The 24,368-nt window shown below is 34.2% G+C and overlaps 1 protein-coding gene across 2 annotated transcripts in view; it reads right to left on the minus strand.

Annotated features, from left to right (window-relative positions):
- The window catches only part of LOC140436516 (very long chain fatty acid elongase AAEL008004), a 134,723-nt gene that overhangs the window by 21,590 nt on the left and 88,765 nt on the right, over window positions 1-24,368 (minus strand). For both annotated transcript variants that reach the window (XM_072525401.1, XM_072525400.1), the window contains exons 4-5: window positions 16,617-16,697; window positions 14,293-14,455 (exon numbers count right to left, since the gene is read on the minus strand). In XM_072525401.1, the coding sequence (XP_072381502.1) occupies window positions 14,293-14,455; window positions 16,617-16,697 (244 nt within the window). The remainder of the gene's footprint in view (window positions 1-14,292; window positions 14,456-16,616; window positions 16,698-24,368) is intronic.

Genomic DNA, 24,368 nt, shown 5'->3' on the forward strand with positions numbered 1-24,368 from the left:
GTCAACCTTCTACGTATATCTCTGTAACACCCTCCATCATTTGGTACCGACCCCAGGTATATGAAACTATTTACTACTTTAAAGCCCCCAATTTCTTTAATGTGTTGAAAATTATTCCGAGCTCTGTCTACTATCATGATCTTTGTCTTACTCCTATTTAGCTGTAGTCTATATGTTTTGCTTTTTTCCTTCAGACGTCCATTATGTCAATTTCTTCTTGATTTGCCGCGATTATTAAAATGTCATCTGCATATCTCAAGTTATTAATTTTTTGACCTCCTACTGATATTCCGCCCTTCCATCTGTCTAGTACCTTTCGCATAACGTGTTCGCTGTAGATATTAAACAGAGTTGGCGAGATTATGCATCCCTGCCTGACACCTGCCTCTGTTCTGACATGATCGGAACGGGTGTTGTTTATTTTTACTGTGCACTTATTATTTTCATATAGACTTCTGATTAGTTGAATTAAGTAGTGGGGTGTTCCCATTTCCGCTAGTATGAACCATAGCTGCTGCCATTTGACTTTATCGAAGGCCTTTGTGGAATCCACTAAGCACATAGGAGTATTGAATTCACGAGTTTTTTCGATTAGCTGTTTGACATTAAGGATGTGTTTTATTGTGCCTTTTCATGGGACAAATTCCGCTTGTTCTTCTGATATCTGAGGCAATAGAAAAGCTTTTAGTCTTTCATGTATTACATGAAGTAGAACCTTGCTTGCATGCAATATTAGGGTTACCGTTCTGTAGTTGCTGCAATCTAGCGGAGTTCCTTTTTTGAATATAGGGATGAAAGTGGATGTTTTCCAATCGTTAGGCTACTCTCCGGTTTCCCAAATCTTTTTGCAGATCATATGCATAACATTTACTCCGACATCTCCAGTCTTTTTTAAAACTTTTATATCGATCCTGATATATACATCGAATTGTCCACTGTATCTCAAATAGACATCGCATTCCCTCCAATTCTCCTTACAGTCTTTGACATAACTTATTTAGCAACATAGTGCGTTATATTTTTGTTTCTCTTCCCCCCTTTTGACTTTTTCGATTGTAACAGGCCTGGAAAAATACCACACGATAAGAAATAAATCATTAGTTTTACACATACCTCTACATTTTTTCTCCTCACCCCAGATGGTAACTCAACTGATTCTGGTGACTGTCCTCTGTTTAATCGGTTTGCAACAGCTAAGATTTCCTTTTCAGTTAGTTTGAGAAATTTTTTCGGTCTATCACAGTTCCTGATTTCTTCGCGAAAGAGGCGCTCTATCTTTTACCACATGTGATCTTGGTCAATATTAACTGTACCTTTACTTTTTAGTATATTTTTAGGCAGTGTTAAGTCATTAAGTTAACTATTTTATTCAAATCACCTCTTCGATGTACCTAGGCCACGACTATTTTGTCTTGCCTAGACACTTTCCTCTTTTTAAGCAGAGACAACATCATTTCACCATTAGACAGCGTTTCGGTTTTCGGTTCTGAAACATGTGATTACACCCAGCTTCACATACACACTCTCAGTCAACTCTCAAATTTTTTGCTAAAACACCTATCTCAATCTAGGCAGCTTAGATACTTACTCTGGCATCTACCTAGTCGGTCCTCTTGCTTAGAGTCTCTTTTACTACTTATCGCTCTGACTCTTATTGAGACTATACAAAAACTGCTTATAATCTATTAACTGGATATTTGGTGATATATAGCATCTATTAAAAGCATTTTTTTTGCATAAAAAAAAACTGGATGAGAGCGGCGCAAGATAGACGGGGTTGGAAACATGAGGAAGAGGCCTATGTTCAGCAGTGGACTCTTGAGGCTGGATGATGATTAAAAGCATAATTCTCCGTTCTGTCTAAACAAAAATAAGATTTCAAAATTCCAAGTACAGGCCTGGACGCACACTTCCACTTTCAACTTCAATTCGGATATAAGACGTATTTATCTATAATGCAATCGATACCTTCAATCTTAGATTCTTATATAACTTACATTTGATTTCTTCAGAGAATGCTGCACGATTAAAACATATTTAACAAATAAAAAACAACTCTTGCAAGTGTTGATCACTGCTTGATGGTTTATTGCTGTACCATGAGGCATGTAATGAAAATTTTACTAGCTTAATTGAAAGTTTTATGTATAAATTGATTTTAATGATCCAAACAGTACACAATAACTAAATATTTCTACTCCTAACATTTATTGTGCAAATGGAATAAACACGTTTTAATAAAGAACAGAACAAAGGCATTTCAAGGTAATTAAATGCTATGTGGATAACTTTGATAAAAAATTAAATATAAAAAATTCTGATATTGCTCTATCCTTCTCTTTTTTCGTCTTTGGTATAGTAACCCCATTAAAGTCTTTACTTGTGTAGCTATTTGCCTCTTTCTCCTTCATCGTTATGTTAATCTTTCTAAAGTTGTCCTTCACGTCATTCAAATATCTTGTTCTGGGCATTTCGCTTTTTCCTCTTCTAAGAATTATGGTTTGACATTGTCAGTGTAAAGTTTGGTTATGTTTTAATTGTAACATATATTTTTAGGAAGATTAGGTAAAAATGGTACCCAACATAATTATTATTAATGAATATTACTTGTTAAGTCCGAAAACAACATGGTTTGTGCGCATATTCTTTACATATAGTATTTTTCATATAAAAATGCGTACACGTCACAATTTATATGAAGTGACGTCACTTATATTTAAAATTCCCAGAACGTGAACCTTAGAGTTCAAATTTTCCTAACACAGCTAATAATACGAAACCTCCTCCTGCACCTCTACTGCAGATTGGTGGTTTCCCTTCATTGAGATAAAGACCATAAAGGCATTTCTTGATACTCTCCAATACTTTTAGAAGATATATATAATATATATATATATATATATATATATATATATATATACATGTCTTCTAAATTATAAATATTAACATAATGACGGTATGAAAATTAGAAAAGAAATAGAACATAAATTAGAGGACGTACAAAGTGGATTCAGGAAAGGACACAACACACAAGACCATATATTCACCATGCAACAAGTAATAGAAAAAGCCTTAAAGAAAAATAAAGAAATATATCTGAGCTTTATAGACGTGGAGAAAGTGTTCGACTCAGTCAAAAGAAAAGATATATGGGAAAGCCTAAACAAGAAACAAGTAAGTAAAGAACTGATAGAAGCAACAAAGAGTATATACATGAAAACAACAAATACAGTAAGAATGTTAAATATACAGTCAGAACCATTTGAAACAACTCAATGAGTTAGACAAGGGGGAAGTCTCAGCCCAGTGCTATTCATAAATGTAATAGATGAGATAGTGAAAGAATGTAAGAAAACATTCAAGAAATACTGCATCGGTTGGAACAGAATGCAAATGATAAATGCTGAGACGTGTATATTTGCAGACGACATAGTATTAATTACGGAAACTGCAGAAAAACAGAAATACAACTTAGAAAAATGGAACCTAGAAGAAAGCAAATACAACTTAAACGTAAACAAAGAGAAGACACATAATGAAAATATCAAGGAAACAAGGGACGGAAGATCAAATAAAAGTAAAGATAGACCAACACAAAATAATACAGACAAATTCATACAAATACTTAGGAACAGTAGTCAACAACAAAGGAGACATCGAAGACGATCTTAACAACAGAATGGAAAACACAGGAAAACTATTCCAAGCACTAAATAGAGGATTCCTTATTAACAAGGAAATATCAACAAAGACCAAGATGACAATATAAAAAACAATATATAGACCTACAGTGACATATGGAGCAGAAAATTGGATATTAAACAAAAGACATCAGAGCAGAATTCAGGCAGCAGAGATGATATACCTCAGAAGAACGATAGGAGTAAAAAGAACTGATAGAATCAGAAATGAAGACATAAGAGAAAGACTCAAAATCAAACCGATGCTCGACTCAATCAAGGAGAAAAAATTGACATGGTTCGGACATCTAACCCGGATGGACAATAATAGATAAGTAAAAAGAGTGTAGGACGCCAAACCAATAGAGAAGAACAGAAGAGGAAGACCCATTAAAGAATGGAACAGTGACATCTCGCAGATACTGCAGAGTAAGGGTAAGACTTGGCAGGAAGCAACACAGATGGCATCCAAAAACAGGAACATAAATCAGTACCCAAATTATAAATAAAATGAATCATTTCGCACATGTGCGTTCGTTGTTGGTTTGTCGCTTTCCATGGATCGAGATAAGTATGCGATCAGTACGATGTAGAATATTTTTCAAGGATCTGTACGCGTACGGTACGTATACCGTTCGGCTCGCATATGTGTACCCACCTTTATAGAATTTATTTAAATTTCCAATATATTGCGCAGTGTTACAGAAATATTTGAAATTGGAAATTAGAAACAGTGGTAATAGTACGTCAAAAGTGAATGTAAATGTTTTGTCACGTTGCAATGTACATAGAAGATATAAAAATTGTTCCAATAAATCCATCAAGCTGAACCAGCAGCAATAAGTTTTACCGGAAGAATATGCAATTTTTCCGGTGAGGTTCATTGTTATCAAATCAAAGTAAACGAATCATATGCATTTACTACAAATATTAACTATAAACAATGTTGTAATTTCAATTAAAGTCTGCACAGGAATTAGGCACAAAAAGTAACATCATTACCGTACAAAAATATGCATATTTTAGGTATGATATGTATAAAAAACATTTATGTTCTTACGGTATAGATAAATTGATGTCGAAACTACTTCTTTTTCACTTAATACCGCTATTAGTATTATTAATGTTCTTTAAATGGTATAAATTATATTTGACTTTTTTTTTGAATTTTTTAGTTATTCTCAATCAAGATATTATTTATTGAACTTGTACAAAAATATTATTTTAAAATAAATTTTAGTAGTAGTTTGTTTGTGACTGAAGTTTTTTTTTGTGGCTTTAACACTTAGCTATTTAGCCAATTACGTGTTGAGCAATAATAAATGAAAAACTACTATCTAATATTATCATCATCAACTAGCCTCGAACGTCCACTGCTAAACATAGGCCTCTCGCATGCTTTTCCACTTTCGCGCCCGATTTTGCGCCATTTGAATCCAATTTGTAGTCACTCTTTTTATGTCATCTGTCCATCTCGTTGGGGGTCGACCTCTACTTCTGTTGGCTTGTATTCGGGGTCTCCATTCCAAAATTATTTTTGTCCACCGGTCATCAACTGATCTGGCTACATGACCTGCCCAATTCCACTTTAGTGTTGTTATCCTTTCAATATAGTAGTAGCATTGGGTATTCTATCCTAACGATCCTATAGAAATTCCTAACATTATTCTCTCCATTGCCCTTTTCGCAGCTTGTAGTTTACTCACTGTTGTTCTTGTGAGTGTTAGGGTTTCTGCGCCGTAGGTCATCACTGGCAAAATACACTGATTAAATACTTTTCTTTTCAGACACATTGGAATCTTAGACCTAAAAATATCCTTTATCTTTCCAAATGCAGCCCAAGCGAGGTTTGTTCTTCTTTTCAGCAAGTCAGTAGTATTTATAGGAGTCAACTGGCTCAATATCTTTGTCTTCTACTTAGATGTTTTTGTTGTGGACTAAATTTGTCATAAATTGTGTTTTTGGAAAATTTATTTTAAGACTAACTCTTTTTGTGGCAGTATGGAGTTCTTGGAGCATTATCTGTGCCTGATCAAAGCTGTCTGTAATAAGAACGAAGAACTATCGAATATAATTAATACTAAAGAAAATAAAAATGTGTATATCTATACTAATAATTGCTAGTGCAAAAAGTGTATCTAGCCGCCTCAAAAAAAAACCTCATAAAATTCCTATAACTGAATCAAACAAAAAGAGAAAATGATAGCAAGAAAAAACAAATTTCAGGAAAAACAGGGATACTCACTTCTCGTCCAGAGACCCATCAGGACATTTGTTTAAGACATTACTAGCAATAGGTCACGGAAAGAAAGGTAAATAACAATTGGGTTAAAACAAAGTTTAACGAGCTTAGCTAAGATTGACTACAGACACACATTTGCACTATGTTTAAATTTAATCAAACAATCATAGACTTTTTATTGTTAGTAGCCAATAGGTTATTAATTTGATATGGAGGAAATATTTGCAGAGTTTGCAAGTTGTTTAAAAGAGTTCCTGAATGCTGAAGATATTTGGAACACTTAAAAAAGATGTGGTTAAGATCTTCTTGTTCTTGACAAGTTTCGCATAAGTCTAAATTGTATATTTTGATTGGTGCAAGATGAGCAGGATAACAAGCGTGGCCAAATCTCAATCTTATTAATGTTGTATATTTGCGGGCGGTATTGAAATTCTTAAACCATCTGGAATTAGGGATGTGTGGTTGTATATACACGTATTGTGTTGTTGAGTGGTCGCAAAAAGTTTGCCAGGAAGTATTCCAACGATCTGTTTAATTTCTTTTAGAGACGAGAAAAGCGTCAGGAACACAAATTCCCTCATCTGGTAAAATTTTAGCTGTAGAGGTTATTGCAGCTTTAGAAATGGAATCAACATGCTCATTATGTTTTATACCAACATGAGCTTTTACCCAAATAAAATTCGTAGTTTTATTTTTTTTTAAGGTTGACAAGCATGTTCTTAATTTGGTAAATGAAGGATTAGAATTATAGTTGGGTAACTTTGTATTTTTGAGAGCTAATAAGACTGTCAATCAATCGGATATTATTAAAACTGCATTATTGTTCGAAATATATCAAGGCTTCAAGAATTGCAGTAAAAAAAATTGAGCACTTGAGAGGTAGTTTGAACATTTTTTCTGGGGACTTAGATGGAATGTAGAAAGCACATCCGGTCCCTTCCGATGTTTTGGATGCATCTGTATAGGTTACAGTTGCCTTGGGCCATTTTTTTATATAAGAATTTAAGATGCATGAATCTAATAATGGAGTGTTATAATATGTTGGTATGTGTATAAAAAATGCGAAATAGTCGTTAATATTAAGGTTGCTAATACTGTTGGTTTACTTATTGTTACACACAGCTCTAAAGGCCGTACAAAGGGTTGGTGAATTTTTATGTCCAGTAACTGTTTATTAGATCATCTTTATTTAGTGAGCTTATGCCAGAATATAAGGAATTGTTGATATATGAGATTTTCACTACAAATTTTTCACTTAGATAATCTCGTCTAAAATTTAACGGAGGTTTTAAAGCTTCAACGTGCAATGGAGCTATTGGAGTAGACTTCATTGCTCCCACACAGGCACGTAGAACAGTCCGTTGAAATATATCAAGTTTATTTAAAATTTGTTTACTTGCTGATCTATAAAGTATACAACCATAGTCCAGAATGAATCTGATGTAAGATTTGTAAGAAAGCAAAGCTGTTTCTACGTCAGCACCCCACCAAGTTTTAGAAATTGATTTTAAAAAATTAAGATCTTTATTGCTTTTGTCAAGCATATACTCGATGTGTACTTTCCATGTTAACTTTTGATCTAAAAACATACCTAGATATTTTATTGACTTACAGAAATTTAAACTTTGGTCATTCAATAAAATAGTATTTATCTTAGGAATATTATGTCGTGAAAAAATACACACGTTTGATTTATTAGTGTATAAATTAAAATCGTTTTCACAAAACCAGTTTGAGAAATGTTCATGTAATTTTCTTAAGATTGTAAGGGAGGGTTCATATTTAGTCCTTTCTGTATAGACTAGGAAGTCATTAGCATATTGGATTGTTTTGTAAGTGATACTTGGTATATTAAGGCTATGAAAATCAGCAGTATACAGATTAAAAAGAAAAGGTCTTAAGACTGACCCCTGGGGTAATCCCCAACTATTATAACGTGGTCCAAGAAATTAATTTTTATAGTTTCTAACGTATAAGCGTCTATTAGTGTAGAAATTAATTATGGTTTGTGCCAGATTTGTGGGTATTTGAAATTTATTGATCATTTTGTCTTTTAATCGAGGTAAACACTGTCATAATAAGCACCTTCTATATCTAGAGATAATCCTCTCTATATCTAGAGATAATCTAGGTATCCTGGACTATTATCTTTACGATAATCTATAGCGAAAATTAGTTCATTGTAAGTGAAAGGTTTTAATAGAAAATGATTTTTGTCAGATGGGTTTGAATCTATGTAGCTGGATTTTTGAGGGTTCGCAATTGGTGGTGCAACTTTAAGTTACACCACCAATAAATGGATATGGAATGGATAACAAGAAAGTTATCCATTCATTTCTGATCTAAAGACTTTATTTTTGATAATGGTTTTCTGTAAATTTTTCTAGCTTGATTCCAAAGAGTTGTAGCTGGTGTATTTTTATTCAGTGAAGAGACCCATTAAATCCAATGCTTTGTGATTGAAGCATTGTGAGTGAAGTTGATGTGTAGCTAAAATCATTTCTTAAAATATCTAGAACTACATTTCAACACTTGAAAACATTATAAAATGTCCATAAGGAAAATGAAATACTTGTAGTAGACTGTATACCATGAATCACAAAAGTTTTATTTAAAAATCCTTTATAAATGGTATATACTTAACAAGACCCTTTCGGGCTACATCACTGACCGTTTTAGAACTAAAAAGTCCATCATTAGTGTACTATTACCAGATATACATAAGTCGAGTCACTAAATATCTGTGTAAAACCCTTAAAAAGTTACAAAATTTGTTATGGGTTACATTATTGTTGAAAAGATGGTGTAATGTTAAAGTATTTAATATCTTTTAAACAATATTGTAATATATAACAAATTTTGTAACTTTTAGAGAGTTTTTACCTAGATATAAATGGCCGACCAATCAATAATATACGGTTTGTCGGCGACACTATTTTATTAGCGGAATGTCTTGAGGATTTACAACAAATGGTTGACAGAGTGGTAGAAGTCAGTGAAGAAAATGGACTGTTTCTAAACACAAAAAAGACACAATTTATGGTAATTACAAAAGCCCAGCAGCGCCAAGAAAACATAACAATACACGGAGAACAAATTAAAAAAGTTGAAAAATATAAATATCTGGCTACAATAATTAACGAAAATAATGAGTACACAGAAGAGATTAAGGCAAGAAATTCTTTCAACAAACTAAAAAAAGTATTCTGCAGCAGGGACATTTTAATTTCTTTAAAGATAAGACTTCTGAGATGCTACGTGTTCTCCGTATTACTTTATGGGTTGGAGGCTTGGACATTAAAGAAAGATGTTTCGGACCGATTAGAAGCCTTCGAGTTATGGGCCTACAGAAGGATATTAACAATAAGTTGGGTGAATAGAGTCACGAATGTCGAGGTGTTGAGAAGAATGGGAAAAGATAAAGAGGTTTTAAATACAATTAAAGTCAGAAAACTGCAATATCTGGGACATGTCATGAGGAGCGGGCGTTATAACTTGCTGCAATTAATAATACAAGGAAGAATACAGGGTAGAAGGAGTCGCGGAAGAAGACGCATCTCCTGGTTAAACAATTTGAGAGCTTGGTTTAACTGCACTTCTACTGACCTCTTTAAAGCAGCGGTATCGAAAGTGGGAATTGCCATGAAGGTTGCCAACCTTCTTAGAGGAGATGGCACATGAAGAAAAAGACCCAGATATTTAGTGGCTTGACTCACGTATAATATTACACTGATGATGGACTTTTAGTCCGAAAACGTTTTATGATGTAGCCCGAAAGGATCTTTTTAATTATCTACCTTTAATAAAGGTTTTTTAAATAAAACTATTATAAAATGTGTTAAAGAAGACATGCACTCTCCTAAATATTCTAGAATGATTCTTAAGTTTTCTTTGATTTATTTTTCTAAAGAAGTCTTCTTCTTTAGGTGCCGTGTCCGTATTCAGACGTTGGCCGTCATTATGTTTAGAGTTTCCTGATATATTTGTCTATCTGCTGCTGCGCGAAATAATTTTTCTACCATGGTATCACACCATTGCCTATTATTAGACAGCCATGAAAATTTGTTTCGACCAATCCATCTCTTTCCCTCCACTTTTTCTTGTGTTTTGAGGCGAAGTAGATGTTATTTGTGTCCTCTAATTATAGTACCGAAGTATTTTGTTTTTCTAATCTTTATGATGTTTATGATCAGACGTTCTGAGTTCATTATTTAAAGAACATATTCTTTGGAAGTGTACGAAATCCATAATATTTTTAGGAATCGTCGAAAACACCACAATTCGAATGCTTCTAATTTGTAAAGCATTGTGGTTTTTAATAACCATGTGTCACAAACACATAATAGGATAGACCGCATATAATATTTCATGACTTTCTTGCGAATATAATTAAGAAGTTACAAAATAAGCAACAAAAACAAAACAGAGAGATGCCTTAAAAGTACAATAAGGAGAAATGAAACCAATATAAATATATATATATATATATATATATATATATATATATATATATATATATATATATATATAAACCTCACACGAAGAGTCTACTAGGGATACTTCGAAGATGTAGATGTAATTGCCAGCTAGAAAAATACAACACTGTGCAGCTTTATTATTTTTGATTGTTGTCGAAAATCAGTGCCTGAATTGGTATAAAAATGTACGAAAATGAAAATACCCAATATCAAAATAATACATGGTAATACAAAGATAAGACACAGAAAATAAAAAAATTCAAGGAAAGAGACATGGAAGACCGTATCGAAGACGTGATAGGTCAACAAAAATAAAAAGCAGAGGAACACATAAATACCTGGTAAGCAAGCTTCACAAAACTGGGGTGATAAAATAAAGAAGACTTTCCCTACTACAAAACGAGGAAAAAAGACTTTATTACAACACCAAATAAAAGAGTTAGTTGATAAATGCAATAATAAACGGTACTAATAATTTTTTTGGTTGATTACCAGGACTTGAAGTCCTTCTAGTTATTTTGCTTTGCTTTATAAATATAATGATTATTTTTAACTACGTATCACTACGTTACCATAGACTGCTTATACATAATGAATATGTTTTTAATTAATCATTTATACAGACATTTAATTTTTATAGGTATACTAATTGTTAATAATTCATTAATTTTTTTACCTTTTACATTAATTTCATTTTAATCGGTTTGTTTATCAGAAATTGTATCAAGCTGATTTGAGAAGGAAGTACAACTGGAGAAATTTTTACGATACTATAAAGATTGTGGTTCAGTTTGAGAAAAAGTATTTGACTGTTCGTTTAGTTTTTCTGGTGGATTAGAGGTTAAAGACAAAAAATAGTTACGAAAAACCTTACATATTTTGATTTTTTGTGCAAAACAATGTATTAAATAAATATTACAATATTTATGATAAGATTATGTCACATCTTAATATACAGTTACCAATACCTTTTTTATGTTTTGGTGTTGGTATAGTTGCCACAAAACTGTTTCTAACACAATATTACAGTTCATTATAAAATGTGACTCGCATCGGTGATCCAAAGGATAAAGTGATCAATTACGGGAGGAGGATCCGAATAACGGTTGTATGTGGATATCATCACAAAGGTGTTCTTTGTACATACATGTTTCAGACAGTTTTTTAAGTATGCTGTTGACATAAGCTATATATATATATATATATATATATATATATATATATATATATATATATATATATATATATATATATATATATATATATATATATAGCCTCTTTTTCTCTATATAGTCTCTTTTTAGGTTTCATATACAAATTTCCTCCAATTCTTCTTGTTGCTTGCTAATTTCTTCGCTTGCTCCTTGGTGACTCCTCTCCTGTCTAGGATGGCGGCAATTTCATCGTCCCAGGTCTTCATGGGTCTGCCCCTCGGTCTTTTCAAGGTTCTTCTCGCTTCCCACACTTATTTCACTTGGCTTTTTTTATCCATCCTTACCATGTGGCCGTACCATCTCAGTTGGGCTTCTTCGATTTTCTTCTCTATTGATTTTACTTTAAGGCGTTCTCTTATTTCATCGTTCCGTATCCTGTCCATTCTGGTCACCCCTAGTACTCTTCTTAGATACTTCATTGTAATACTTTGCAGTTTATTTTTTAGTCTAGTGGTGAGCGTCCAGCTTTCACATCCAAATGTTAAGATAGGTACAAAAACTGTGTTGTAGATAGCTATCTTTGCTTTTTGCAATACTTCTTTTTTTGATAGGAATGTGCTCTTAATTGCGTGGTATATCCGGGAAGCGTTTGCTATTCGATTGTTTATCTCTGCTTCTTGTGTACCCCTACTCTCTAGTTGCACTCCCAGGTATTTAAAGGTTTCGACTTGTTCTAAAGTATAGTTATTGATTTTAATGTTTGTATGTTGGTCTGTTTTCCACATACCATGACCTTGGTTTTACTTTACTTACAGGTTACGTTTTTCAAGTTTATCTCTTCATACCTGGAGGTTTCTCTTAAGTGCGTCTTCGTTTCTTCCAAATACAACGAGGTCATCTGCAAATGCGCACTCCGCTATCTGTATCATTTCCAGGTTTCTATGTCCAACAAATATTCTCGATGTTTCTTATCTAGTTTCCTTCATTACATCATCTAGTACAATATTGAACAAGATGGGGCCTAGTACACCTCCTTGTCGTAAGCCATCATTGACTCTAAACTCTTCTGATTCCATATTATCTGTTCTTACTCTGTTTCTTGTGTTCTTGTATAGGCTCATAATAGCTTTTCTGAGTTTGCTGTCTACTTCTCTGTTTCTTAGGCTTTTGTCTATTTCGGTTCGCGGGGTTCTATCAAATGCTTTTTCGAGGTCTATGAAGGCTTGGTATAGTTCCGTGCTTGTATTTCGTGCATTTTGTATTAGATGCTTGATTGTAAAATCATGGTCATGGATGCTTCTTCCCTTCCTGAAACCGCTGTGTGACTGCTCCAGCTTGTCGTCTACTTCTTGTAGTAGTCTTTTCTCTAGTACTCGTTCGTAAACTTTCTAAAGGATACTCAGGAGAGTTATACCTCTGTAGTTGCTGCATTCTCGTCTATCACCTTTTTTGAAAATGGGTAGAATAACGCCCACTTCCCAGTCTTTTGGGATCTTGTTCTCATTTCATGCTTTATTGCAAACTTTTCTAAGCATTTCATTTCCATTTTCTCCCATATTTTTTAGCATTTCCGCAGTTATCTTATCATAGCCAGCTGCCTTTCCTCTTTTGAGCCTGAGTATTATTTCTCTTATTTCTTCTATTGTTATTTCGTTTTGGTTTGGGTTCTCATATGGGTTTTCTTCAGTGTTGTCTGTTTCATTATTATAGTCTTTTTGAGTCAGAAGGTCTTCGAAATATTCTCTCCACCTATTCATAATATTTTCGTTCTCGCAGAGGACGTGGCCATCTTTGTTTTTAATTTGTTTTGGTGTTTGTTGTCTGTTCTCTGTTCTTAGGCTTCTCAGAGTTTTGCTAAATAGTTTTTGGTTAGTGTGGTAGTCCTTCTCCAGCTTATTCCCAAAATCCTCCCAGCTCTTCTTTTTTGCTTTAATCACCATGTCTTTTACTTTTGCCCTTTGTTGCCTATATTTTTGATAGCGTTCTGCATTCTGGTTCCCTAGATATTTCTTCCACGCTAACTTCTTAGATTTGACCTCTTCTTTTATTTCATTACTCCACCAATTCGTACATTGTATATGCTTATATTTTTGTGACGAAAAATGTAACAAATTCACCCCCTCCAAAACGACCCTGGTTGCAACTATTCTTTGTTCATTTACAATTTACTTCATGTATATACAAACATTACAATCTAAGAGGTTAACTGGTTTAGAAGGTTTAGTATTAAAAAAATCCGAGTTTAAAATGAGGACGCTATTTTCGGAATTTCGCAGAAAATCCTTTTTTTTTTTTAAATTAACTCAACAACTAAACAATATACAGAGAAATGCTTGAATACTATAAAAACAGATTTTTTACTGAGGACTCTTATTTTTTTATTGCTATAAACTAAAAATTAAATGAGAATTATTGTTTAAAAGTTGTATTCGCAAGCGTTTAGCACCATCTTCAAACCCTTTCAGCGCAACCCTTTTTAAAACGAAGGATTTGAAAAAAATTTAATATACACTGCTTTTTTGCTTCTAAATTTTTTGATAAACTTTTTCCACCCCCGACTTGGGCTGGTAACTATCCCAGAGGAAACGCACATAATGGCATAGGGTAGATTTGTATTTCTGAGCTATTTGCTATATACTGAAAAAATTTCATGCATATAAAAAGAATTATCAGCAGAAAACCCTCATACCCTGAACTATACCTAAAAGTTAAAAACATTTCTATCTATATGTACATACCTGCTAAAAATCTGACAAGCACCCAAGTCTCTATTGGAGTTAAACTGTGATGGTACACATGCAAGAACGTCACCTGGTTATTTTTCTTCCTCAAGATAAAAAATACCGTATCTGCAAATTCTGTCAGTTTGGAAATATAGTACCACCAACACAAATTTGCCATCTACAAAATTTAAGAAAAATTATTATATAAATAATTATTGTGTAAGTTTTTCAGAGATATTTCTCTTTCGTTTAAGTTGTGTCCTCAGCGGTCCGATAAGTACTTAGCCTATAAAAATAACACGATCATTTTCAAACAGGGCGATTTATTTCTCCATTTAACTCGATATTGATGATGATATCCAACCTCCGATTGGGAGACCGCACTCTCCGTTCGGCTCGCGGAAATAAGAATACGGCCGAGGTCAGAAGGCCCTGTCTGTCGTAAGAGGCGACTAATGGGTAGGAATTGAGAGGTGGAGAGCCGTCGCTTGAGGTGTCGGGTTTGTAGAAACACACACGAACGCTTAGGCGTCACGGTCACCGGTCTACACTCCTAGTATCCGAGACGAGACTCTCGTGGGACCACTCTACTCTCATTCCAAGAGAACCAGGCGAGGTTGAATGAGCTGGGCCCGTACACAGCTCTGTTGGCCTTGGATAACGGGTAGGCGAGGTAATCGCAACACAGGTACTACGGGGAAGGTGGAGCCCCACGAGACGTTTCGTGTGTACGTAGCGTGGCACCTTCATTTTGGTGTCGGACTCGTAGGGGCAGTGGATTCGTTAACAGTAGTATAGCCGAAAGGACAGGAAGACCAGGGACCAGGGCCAGTTTTTTCAAAATTGAAGGGCACAAAAACTTGCAATGGGAGACGGCACTTGAAGAAGAAGAAGCTCGATACACTTGACCTAGCAATGCTGCAACTTCTTTAACCCATCTGAAAAATACGTTCTCTTGAAGTTTGCAGAGTAGGCTTGCTGGGTGGCGACGACCTCCTTATTTGAATCAAATTTATGTTCGGCGAGTGACTTGGAAACGCAAAGAAGTCGCACGGGGTCAAACCTGGAGAATACAGTGCATAAGGTAGAATATAGCACGATTTGGCATATTATAGCTCTCTGACCATTTTAGGGTCCTCTAGGTAGTCGAAATTAATCTCACTTTGTGAATCCACAAAATGGTGGCCATAACCTTTCCGGGTGAAAGGACAGTCTTTGCTTTCTTCGGTACACGTTCGAAGGGTGAAGTCCTCTTGGTCTTTGGTGTATACCAATGGATCCATCTTACGTCGATGGTCACGAAACGACGCAAAAACTCCTTCGTATTAAGCTTAAACAGCGTTAAACAGTGCTCGGAAGTGGTTTCACAATTGCGCTTGTTGTCTGGAGAGAGAAAACTCGGTATCCATCAGGCCGGCAGATTTAGCCCGTAGCCATTTTCGTTAAACAAATTTTTGACGGTCGGCATCGAAGAATATGAGTCATCATATGCAGTATAGAAGCGCTCTTTAATGTATCTACCCTAATTTTCTTTCAAAAATAAGAACAGACTCACTGACTGATATTTCTCCTTTTCCATTTTTCTAAAATACACGGATACGCCTGCTTCCATACGCGGTTGAATCAAAACTACTGGTCCGATATGACTAAAATTTTGATTGTAACCGCCTACGAAAATGTATGTACGACAGTATATTAAATTTCTCTTGCAATAGTGGCGCTATCGGACAGTGAGGCTACGTACTTATCGGATCGCTCCCTAAAGCTGATAAAAATGCAAGTTTCTTTTATAATCCATTAATCTTTTGTAGCTATTTGAATATTATTTTTTCCGTCAGAGTACTGGAGTGGTTGGCTACTGGATGGAAAGTAAGTTGGAATACTTGGAATTATCGTTAGGCTATAACGTGGGTTTAGTTTGAGTATTATCTAGGCGACACGTGTGAATATACTATTTATGTTGTTTATGATGATGTCGATTTCATCAATGGATTTATCTTTTTAACCCATATAGTAGGTATAAAGCATCAAATTTCAGAGTAAATCAGCTATTTCTTCTTTGTCTTGTTTCAAAAAGTATATTTTTGGGAACAAATAGTAACAATTAAAATTAAAATAAAATTTTTTTGACGTTTTGAATGGCAGACCAGAAATCGTTTTTAAAAAAATTATATAAATATATACATAAAACAAAAAATATAAATTAACTATTTTTTTCCGTCAATTGGCACATAAGTATTACGTTTCTCTTTCAATTTACTGAAAAACATAACATTTATAGGTTAATGATTGTTTATTATCTTTTGTTTAAAACAAATTAATTATAAATTTTAACTTACCCTTAACGCTTTAGAGTTAGTTGAGTAGTCTATTGGCTGACATCGAAAACTGTAGTCCCAAAACCAACCACTCATTAGATGCTAAAATAAAACAATATTTTACCGACATTATTCATATACAGGTCAGTAGTTATATATTACTTATAAATTACAAATTTAATAAACACATTGGAAATGTCGAATGATATTTTGTCGAAAAGTTTACGAAACTTTGCTGCCAAATGGAAAGAAATTTCTAAACGGATAGTCACTCCGAAATATGCAAAAAAATTCCTTTTTTTTTCTGGTACATTTCTCTAGCGTTAGTCGGCCATAGTTTTCCTCGTTCCCCATAATCAGCTCAAGGTACTAAAGCTTTTAAAACCAGTAGTCGCTTTTCGGTTGCTTTAGTAGTCACTTTCTTCGTTTCGGAATAACTGTCCGTACCATTTTAGCTGTTGCTTTCCTCTATAATGATCTTTTTGGCTCCGATCATTTCTTTGATTCGTTCATTTTCAACTCTACCTCCTTCTTCTTCTTCAACGTACTTAACGTTTTAACATCAAAAGGTCTCTTTTCTAGTGGTAATAGTCATTATATAGTTGAAGTCATTATAAAGTATAGTTAAGGTAGATCAACAATATGTAATTATAATTATAAGGAAGTTGATGAAGAAATATAGGAATAAAAAAACAAACGCTCATATAGTATCCTTTGATGTTGATAAACTGTATGTTGTTTGATATAGCTCCTCGTAAGTTTCTGTGGTGAACGTTCAAAAAGAAAGTGAGTAGTGAGCTATTAATTACTAGCGAGAGGACATGGATGGGAGAGACATAAATTTTATGTTAAAATAGGACTACTAGGACCAGATAAGACCAGATCTGACCAAATAACTATTAAAACTGATCCAAAAAATAATAGAACAAAACAGAAGTCCTCAGAATGGAGATTAGGCATCCTAATACCTCTCTTTAAAAAGTGAGACAAATCGGACCCGGAAAATTACAGAGGAATTAATTTATTAAACACTAAATAAACTAAATGAAATTATAACACGAGCCGAAAATAAACAAGGTTTTATGTCGGGAGGATCATGCACTGACGCTATATTTATAATGACGCAAGTTAAAGAAAAATCATTAGAATACAACAAACCGGCATATCTATGTTTCGTGGACCTTACGAAGGCATTTGACCGGGTCAAATTAAAAGACATTATCCACTTATTGTACGCAAGAGAGATACCTCTAGGAATAATCAAAACGATCGAAAATATCCACCAAAATAACACAATAAAAGTAAAAGTAGAAGAAGAACTAACCGACCCTATGAAGCTGGCAATGGGATTAGACATGCAGATTAACTGAGTCCTCTATTGTTCAACCCAATTATGGTTGAAATAATAAAAAAAGTAAGAACTAAAAAAGGATACCAACTGGGAGAAAAACAACTTAAAATAATCTGCTATGCAGACGACGCAACGGTACTCTCTCAAAGTGAAGATGATTTACAACGTATGCTGCACCAATTTAATATAACCGCCAGAAAATTTAACATGTTAATTTCCCAAAAAAAGACAAAACGCATGGTTACAACAGCAAATTTACTAAGATGTAAATTGCAGCTGGAAGGTCAGATAATAGAACAAGTGATGGAGTTTAAATATCCAGGCACCACATTATCTAGCTAAGGAAAGCTCGAACCCAAAGTAAAAGATCAAGTGAATAGAGCAAACAGAGCCGCAGGCTGCCTAAATGAAACAATATGGAGAAATAAAAATATCGAGAAAGAAACAAAGGGCAGAATTTACAAAACAGTCATCAGACAAATTATGACATACGCGGCAGAAGCAAGACCTGACACAGAGAGGGCAAAAAGGATGTTAGAAACAGCAGAGATGAAGACACTTTAAACAGTTGATGATAAGACACTATGAGACAGAGCTTGAAGTACAGATATACGACGTAGATGCAAGATGGAGAATATCAAGAACTGGGTAAGAAATAGAAGAGTAGAATAGAACGATCATATAAGCCGAATGATAACAAATAGAGAGTAAAGAGGGCAAGAGACGGTTCACCAATAGGAAGACGATCACTAGGAAGACCACAAAAACGATGGGACGACAACTTACTAGAGGCACATGTAAAAAGAAGAAGAAGAAGAATAAGAAGAAATAGGATTACATCAGGGTGTTGCTTCGTCCTTATTTTTCTCATTGCTATGTTGTGGATCAAGTAACATGAAAAATACAGGCAGATATTTCTCGGTATTTCATTCTCTACTAGACTTTCCTGCGGATCTTCATCAAAATTTTATTTCTGCGGCTTTAAGTATCTGTTCTGTTTTAGTTTTTAGACTTCACTGCCAAGTTATAATGCACCGGATTGTGGTGTTATATTTTTTTGTAGCTTTCGATAGCTTCTGATCCCAGAGACCCCATTTAGTATCGATATTATTCTCCTACTCTATATGTTTCTGTACCGTGTTACGTAGTCCATTGTGCGATCATTCGTAATATGTAAACGTAGATATTTATAATTTTCACAACGCCTGATGTGTTCTTCACTTTGTAATATTAGGTCCTGTTTTACCCCTCCTACGCACATAGTTTCTATTTTAGTTACGTATAATTCTAGTCCGCATTTACTCTATTCTTTTAGGAATGTACTTGTCATATAATTCAGATCATCATTGTCCTGTGTCATCATTATCTGATCTTCTTCTTCTTAACGTGCCCCATCCCTAAGGACATTGGCGATCATCATGGCCCATTTGACTCTATCTGCAGCCGTTCTGAAAAGTTCTATTGACGTTTTACCACTCCATTGTCTCAGATTGTTCAGCCAGGACGTGCGTCTTTTTATCGGTCCTCTTTTGCCTTCCACTTGGCACGTTTCATTTAATGGACTGTACTGTAAGTGGCTTCTATTGTTGCCACTAACTGTTAAATGGTTAAATAAAAGGTGTTTTATAAATAAACTTTATTATTTTATTTTATAAATTATATATATTTATTTTGATGGGTCAACAATCGTGTCCTTCTAGGCATAAAGTATATACCCATGACGACGGGAGCGGCTATGTACGTCGGTCATTTTTGCTAAAAAATCTGGATTATAAAGTATTTTATATTAGTGCAGATCATCATCAGTTTTAAGTTTTAAACAAATTTTTGTACAAATTTTGAGTGACCATTTTTCAATCCTTTAAATGTTTCACTCATCACCAATATGTTGAAAAGAAAAAATAATAACTGACAGAATAAGAGTAGAATTATTATCCAGTACTGCTTGGTTGTTGTTACAGGACACCTTTGGCATTTTATTCTTGTTAGGAATAACTCGACGGTAATATAAAGAGACTCACCCGAATTCTCAACCACATATATGTAGGGGGCAACATCCCGGAAGAATGGCTTAAATCGATATTTTTACCTCTACCAAAAACAACAATCCCAAATCATGTAATGACTCTATAGATTGATAAGCCTAATGTGCCACACTTTAAAGATTCTCTTGAAAATTGTTCAAAATCGAATTTATAAGAAATGTGAGCCGCAGATAGATGAAACTCAGTTTGGCTTCAGAGGAGGCATGGGTACAAGAGAGGCATTATTTGCATTGACGGTACTCTTGCAGAAATGTCAGGAATATAACAAGAGTACATATGTATGCTTCATAGACTTTAGGAAGGCCTTTGACCGAGTGCAGCATATGAAGTTAATAGATGAATTAAAAAACATCAATTTAGACAAAAAAGACATTGAGTTTATTAAGGCTATATACTACAACCAGAAAGCAGTAGTAAAGGTGAACGATATAGAAACAAATAATATACCGATTTCGAGAGGCGTTAGGCAAGGATGCGTCTTGTCTCCGACGCTTTTCAACGTGTACTCACAGGTCATATTCAGAAAAGCCTTATGGGAAAGAAAAGAGGGAATACGAATTTTTGGAGAAATCATAAACACCATGAGATTTGCAGATGGTACGGTAATTACGGCTGAGAGTATAGAAGAAGTACAAACTTTACTAGATGCAATAAATAGTGAATGCATTCAAATGGGACTTGACATCAACACAGATAAGACCAAATTTATGATAGTATCAAGGAGTCCAATAAATAATGAATAACTAACTCTTGGTGGACAGCAAATAGAGAGAGTGACAAAATATAAATATCTGGGAGCTTACATCAACACAGAATTAGATCCAGACCAAGAGATCAGGGTACGAATAGACATGGCAAGGGCAGCGTTCTTAAAATTCAAGCAATTGTTCTCTGACAAAAATCTGAATACTGCGCTGAGACTGAGGTTTGTTGAATGTTACGTCTGGTCGCAACTATTGTACGGGGTAGAAACATGGACATTAAAAGCGCAAATAGTTAAGAAGCTTGAAGCCTTTGAACTTTGGATATACCGGAGAATGTTGAGAATTCCATGGACTGCCAGGGTCACCAATGAGGAAGTGCTAAGAAGGATGGGTCGAGACAAAAAATTGTTGAGAACAATAAAAGTACGCAAGACTGCATACCTTGGACACGTACTGAGAAATGATAAATATAGTCTTCTGCAGGTCATCATGCAGGGTAGAGTCGATGGTAAAAAGGGAATAGGTAGAAAGAGGAAGTCATGGCTGCAAAATATTCGAGACTGGACAAACATGACTGTAGACGAATTATTCCACGTTGCAAAAGACAGAGAAGCTTTTAAAAATGTGTTCGCCAACCTCCGTTAATGGGGACGGCATAAGAAGAAGAAGGAATAACTCATATGGAACGAGGTTCAATACTTTTTCATTTATTTTATTGATTTAATTGAAATCAGGTTATGGTACTGGATAAGATTCTGTAATCTATTCGTTGTCTTTCCTTTTTATTATTCCTATTTCCCGATATTATTTCCAGAATTTTTCAGAAGCAGTAACTAATTTAATTTGTTTTTTACTCATTATTTAACATTAGAGAATCATTTTAAAGATATTCTGAGCTAAGATAAGTTACTTGAATGTAGTTAATGTTTAATACGATGCTGATTTACTATTGTTCACGTCACTTCTAATGTGACATTAATAGTGTATACAATAATGCATTTTAAGTTTTATTTGTAATTATGTTGTCTCTTTATCGTTACAATTTGCATAATAAACTGGCAGTTTTAATTGGTAATAGTTTTGTCAAGGTTAACACATATATTATCTTGTTTTATGTATGTAATGTTCTATAAAAATATTTCCGGTTTACATTTATTGAAATTAGAGAAAAAGCTTTATAATATGCGTCTTCTTCTTCTTAAAGTTGCATCTCCTATCGGAGGTTGGATATCATAACGGCTATGGTCACTTTGTTGGCTGCTGCTCTGAAAAGTTGTAGTGAACTACAGTTAAACCATTCTCTAAGGTTCCTCAGCCAGGAGATGCGTCTTCTTCCTATGCTTCTTCTTCCTTGGATCCTTCCTTGCATAATAATTCTCAGCAGCTCATATTTTTCTCCACTGGTAATGTGACCCAAATATTCTAGTTTTCTTCTTTTTATGCTGTTCATAATTTCTAACTCCTTATTTAGACGTCGTAGTACCTCAGCATTGGTAATCCTTTGAACCCACTGATAATATGCTACATATGATAATACACGTACATAGGTTTAAAATATTATACAGTGCTAGTCAAAAGTCCGTTCCCCCCTCTCGTATCTTTTGAACGGTTATTGTTATAATAGTGAAATTTGGAGGGAGGTAATAAACAGACGTAGGATTCTCAACTAGTCATAACAGATAATTTTAAATAAGAACTTATGGCAAGTGATACCCCGTTTTAAAGGTATTGAAAATACCTTTTCAGTCATAATAATTTTGTTTGAGTTTAAGCTCATTTTGATGAATAAATTAAATAAATACTAAAATTGTAGCTTCTCATTTAATTAATAAATATTTAAAAACCAGTTCTTATAGTAAGTGTTAAAAATGTGCTCCATCTACTTCCTAACAGTAATGCATCCTATTTCTAAACTCTTGCCGTACTCGTTCAAATGTGTCGGGGAAAATTGCCCTACATTCTTCAACAATTCGTTGTTTTAAAATGTCAATATTGTCGGGTGCTGTAGCGTAAACTTTATATTTCAAGTATCCCCACAGAAAAAAAATCTAATGATGTGAGGTCCGTTGACCGAGCTGGCCATTTTATCGCACCTCGTTCCAATCCATCTACCACGATATTCCTCATCTATTGCATTTTGTAACATCTCCAGCTACACTTCACCAAGTTAGTATTGAGAAAAACAGGTCTAACTATGTGGTTTCCCAAAATACCTGCCTAAACATTTATTTTTTTTTGGAAATTGAGTATGTCTTTCACGAAAGACGGGAGGATTTGTCCTCCAATACCTCACATAGTGCGTATTAACATTTCCATTGAGAGAAAAAGTACTTTCCTCACTAAAATAAATTGTTTTTATCTAATCGGGTTATTGGTTAATGTTATTGAGTATATGTTGAAGTCCTCAGAAAGATGACAAAGGAAATGGAAATCATGAATACGATTAAGATAAGAAAGTTACAATATCTCGTCTACGTTATGACAGGGCATATTTTCACAGAATTCTAGTCTTCGGTCGGGGTCATCATATGAAAGTTGGTGCACGATTTTTAATTTGTATGAATGAAATTTGTTTTCAGCCAATACTCAGTGTACTGTCTTTTGACTGATTCCATAGATATATGCAACTTGGGATGTAGAAGAAGTAGGGTTCACTACCATTTATGAAATTATCTCAATTTTTTTGTCATCACTAATTGTTGGTCGACCAGATCGTTTGACATCTTAAAAAGTTGTTTAAACTTCCGAAGAAGCTTCCTCAAATAAGCTCTCGATATAGATCGATCGGGATACTTCTCATTAAAAAGACGTTCCACTGTATGGAAATTATTTCCACATTCACCAACTATTAACACAGCTGCTACTTTGTCGGCTACAGTACGTACCATTATGCCTTTGTAACAATTTAAACGTCCCGTTAAACAATAATTAAACTAAATATTAACTAAGAACAACTTGGCTAAACTTGAATTGACTAAACTAAGCAGAAATAGAAACTAAATATTGAGCTATAAACGTTTTTGCAAACTAAAAACAACTAGAGAATTGACAAACGTCAACTTTTTTGACAAATAACTAAAGGCGGACGTTACAATTTTTATTAATTAAATGCCAAACTAGAATTTTAGTATTTATTTAATTTATTCGTCAAAATTATCTTAAATCCAAACAAAATTAGGTAGTATGATTGAATAGGTATATTAAAATAATTGTAGTTTCGCATTTAATTAATAAATATTCTAACGTTCGCCTCTGGTTAATTGTCAAAAAAGTTGACGTTGACGTAAAAACAGTTAGATAATTCAAAAACGTCAACTTTTTGACAAATAACCAGAGGGGGAGGTTTTAATATTTATTAATTAAATAGGAAACTACAATGTTAGTATTTATTTAATTTATTTATCAAAATAAGCTTAAACTCAAATAAAATTAGTACGGTTGAATAGGTAATTTCAATACCTTTCAAACGAAGTATCACTTGCCATCAAGTACTATTTAAAATTATCTATCACAGTGACGCTGTAACGTCATCTGTCACTATTACGTCATTTGTCACTATTACATATACGAGGGATGGAACCACGGTTCGTAGACTTACTACGGTTGCCTCTTCCGATTAACCAATGAACATTAAGCCCGAAACTGTACTCTCGTGACCTAATTCTTCCCTTTC

The sequence above is a fragment of the Diabrotica undecimpunctata genome, chromosome 3 (assembly GCF_040954645.1).
Source record: "Diabrotica undecimpunctata isolate CICGRU chromosome 3, icDiaUnde3, whole genome shotgun sequence".
In the NCBI taxonomy this organism is placed as follows: domain Eukaryota; kingdom Metazoa; phylum Arthropoda; class Insecta; order Coleoptera; family Chrysomelidae; genus Diabrotica; species Diabrotica undecimpunctata.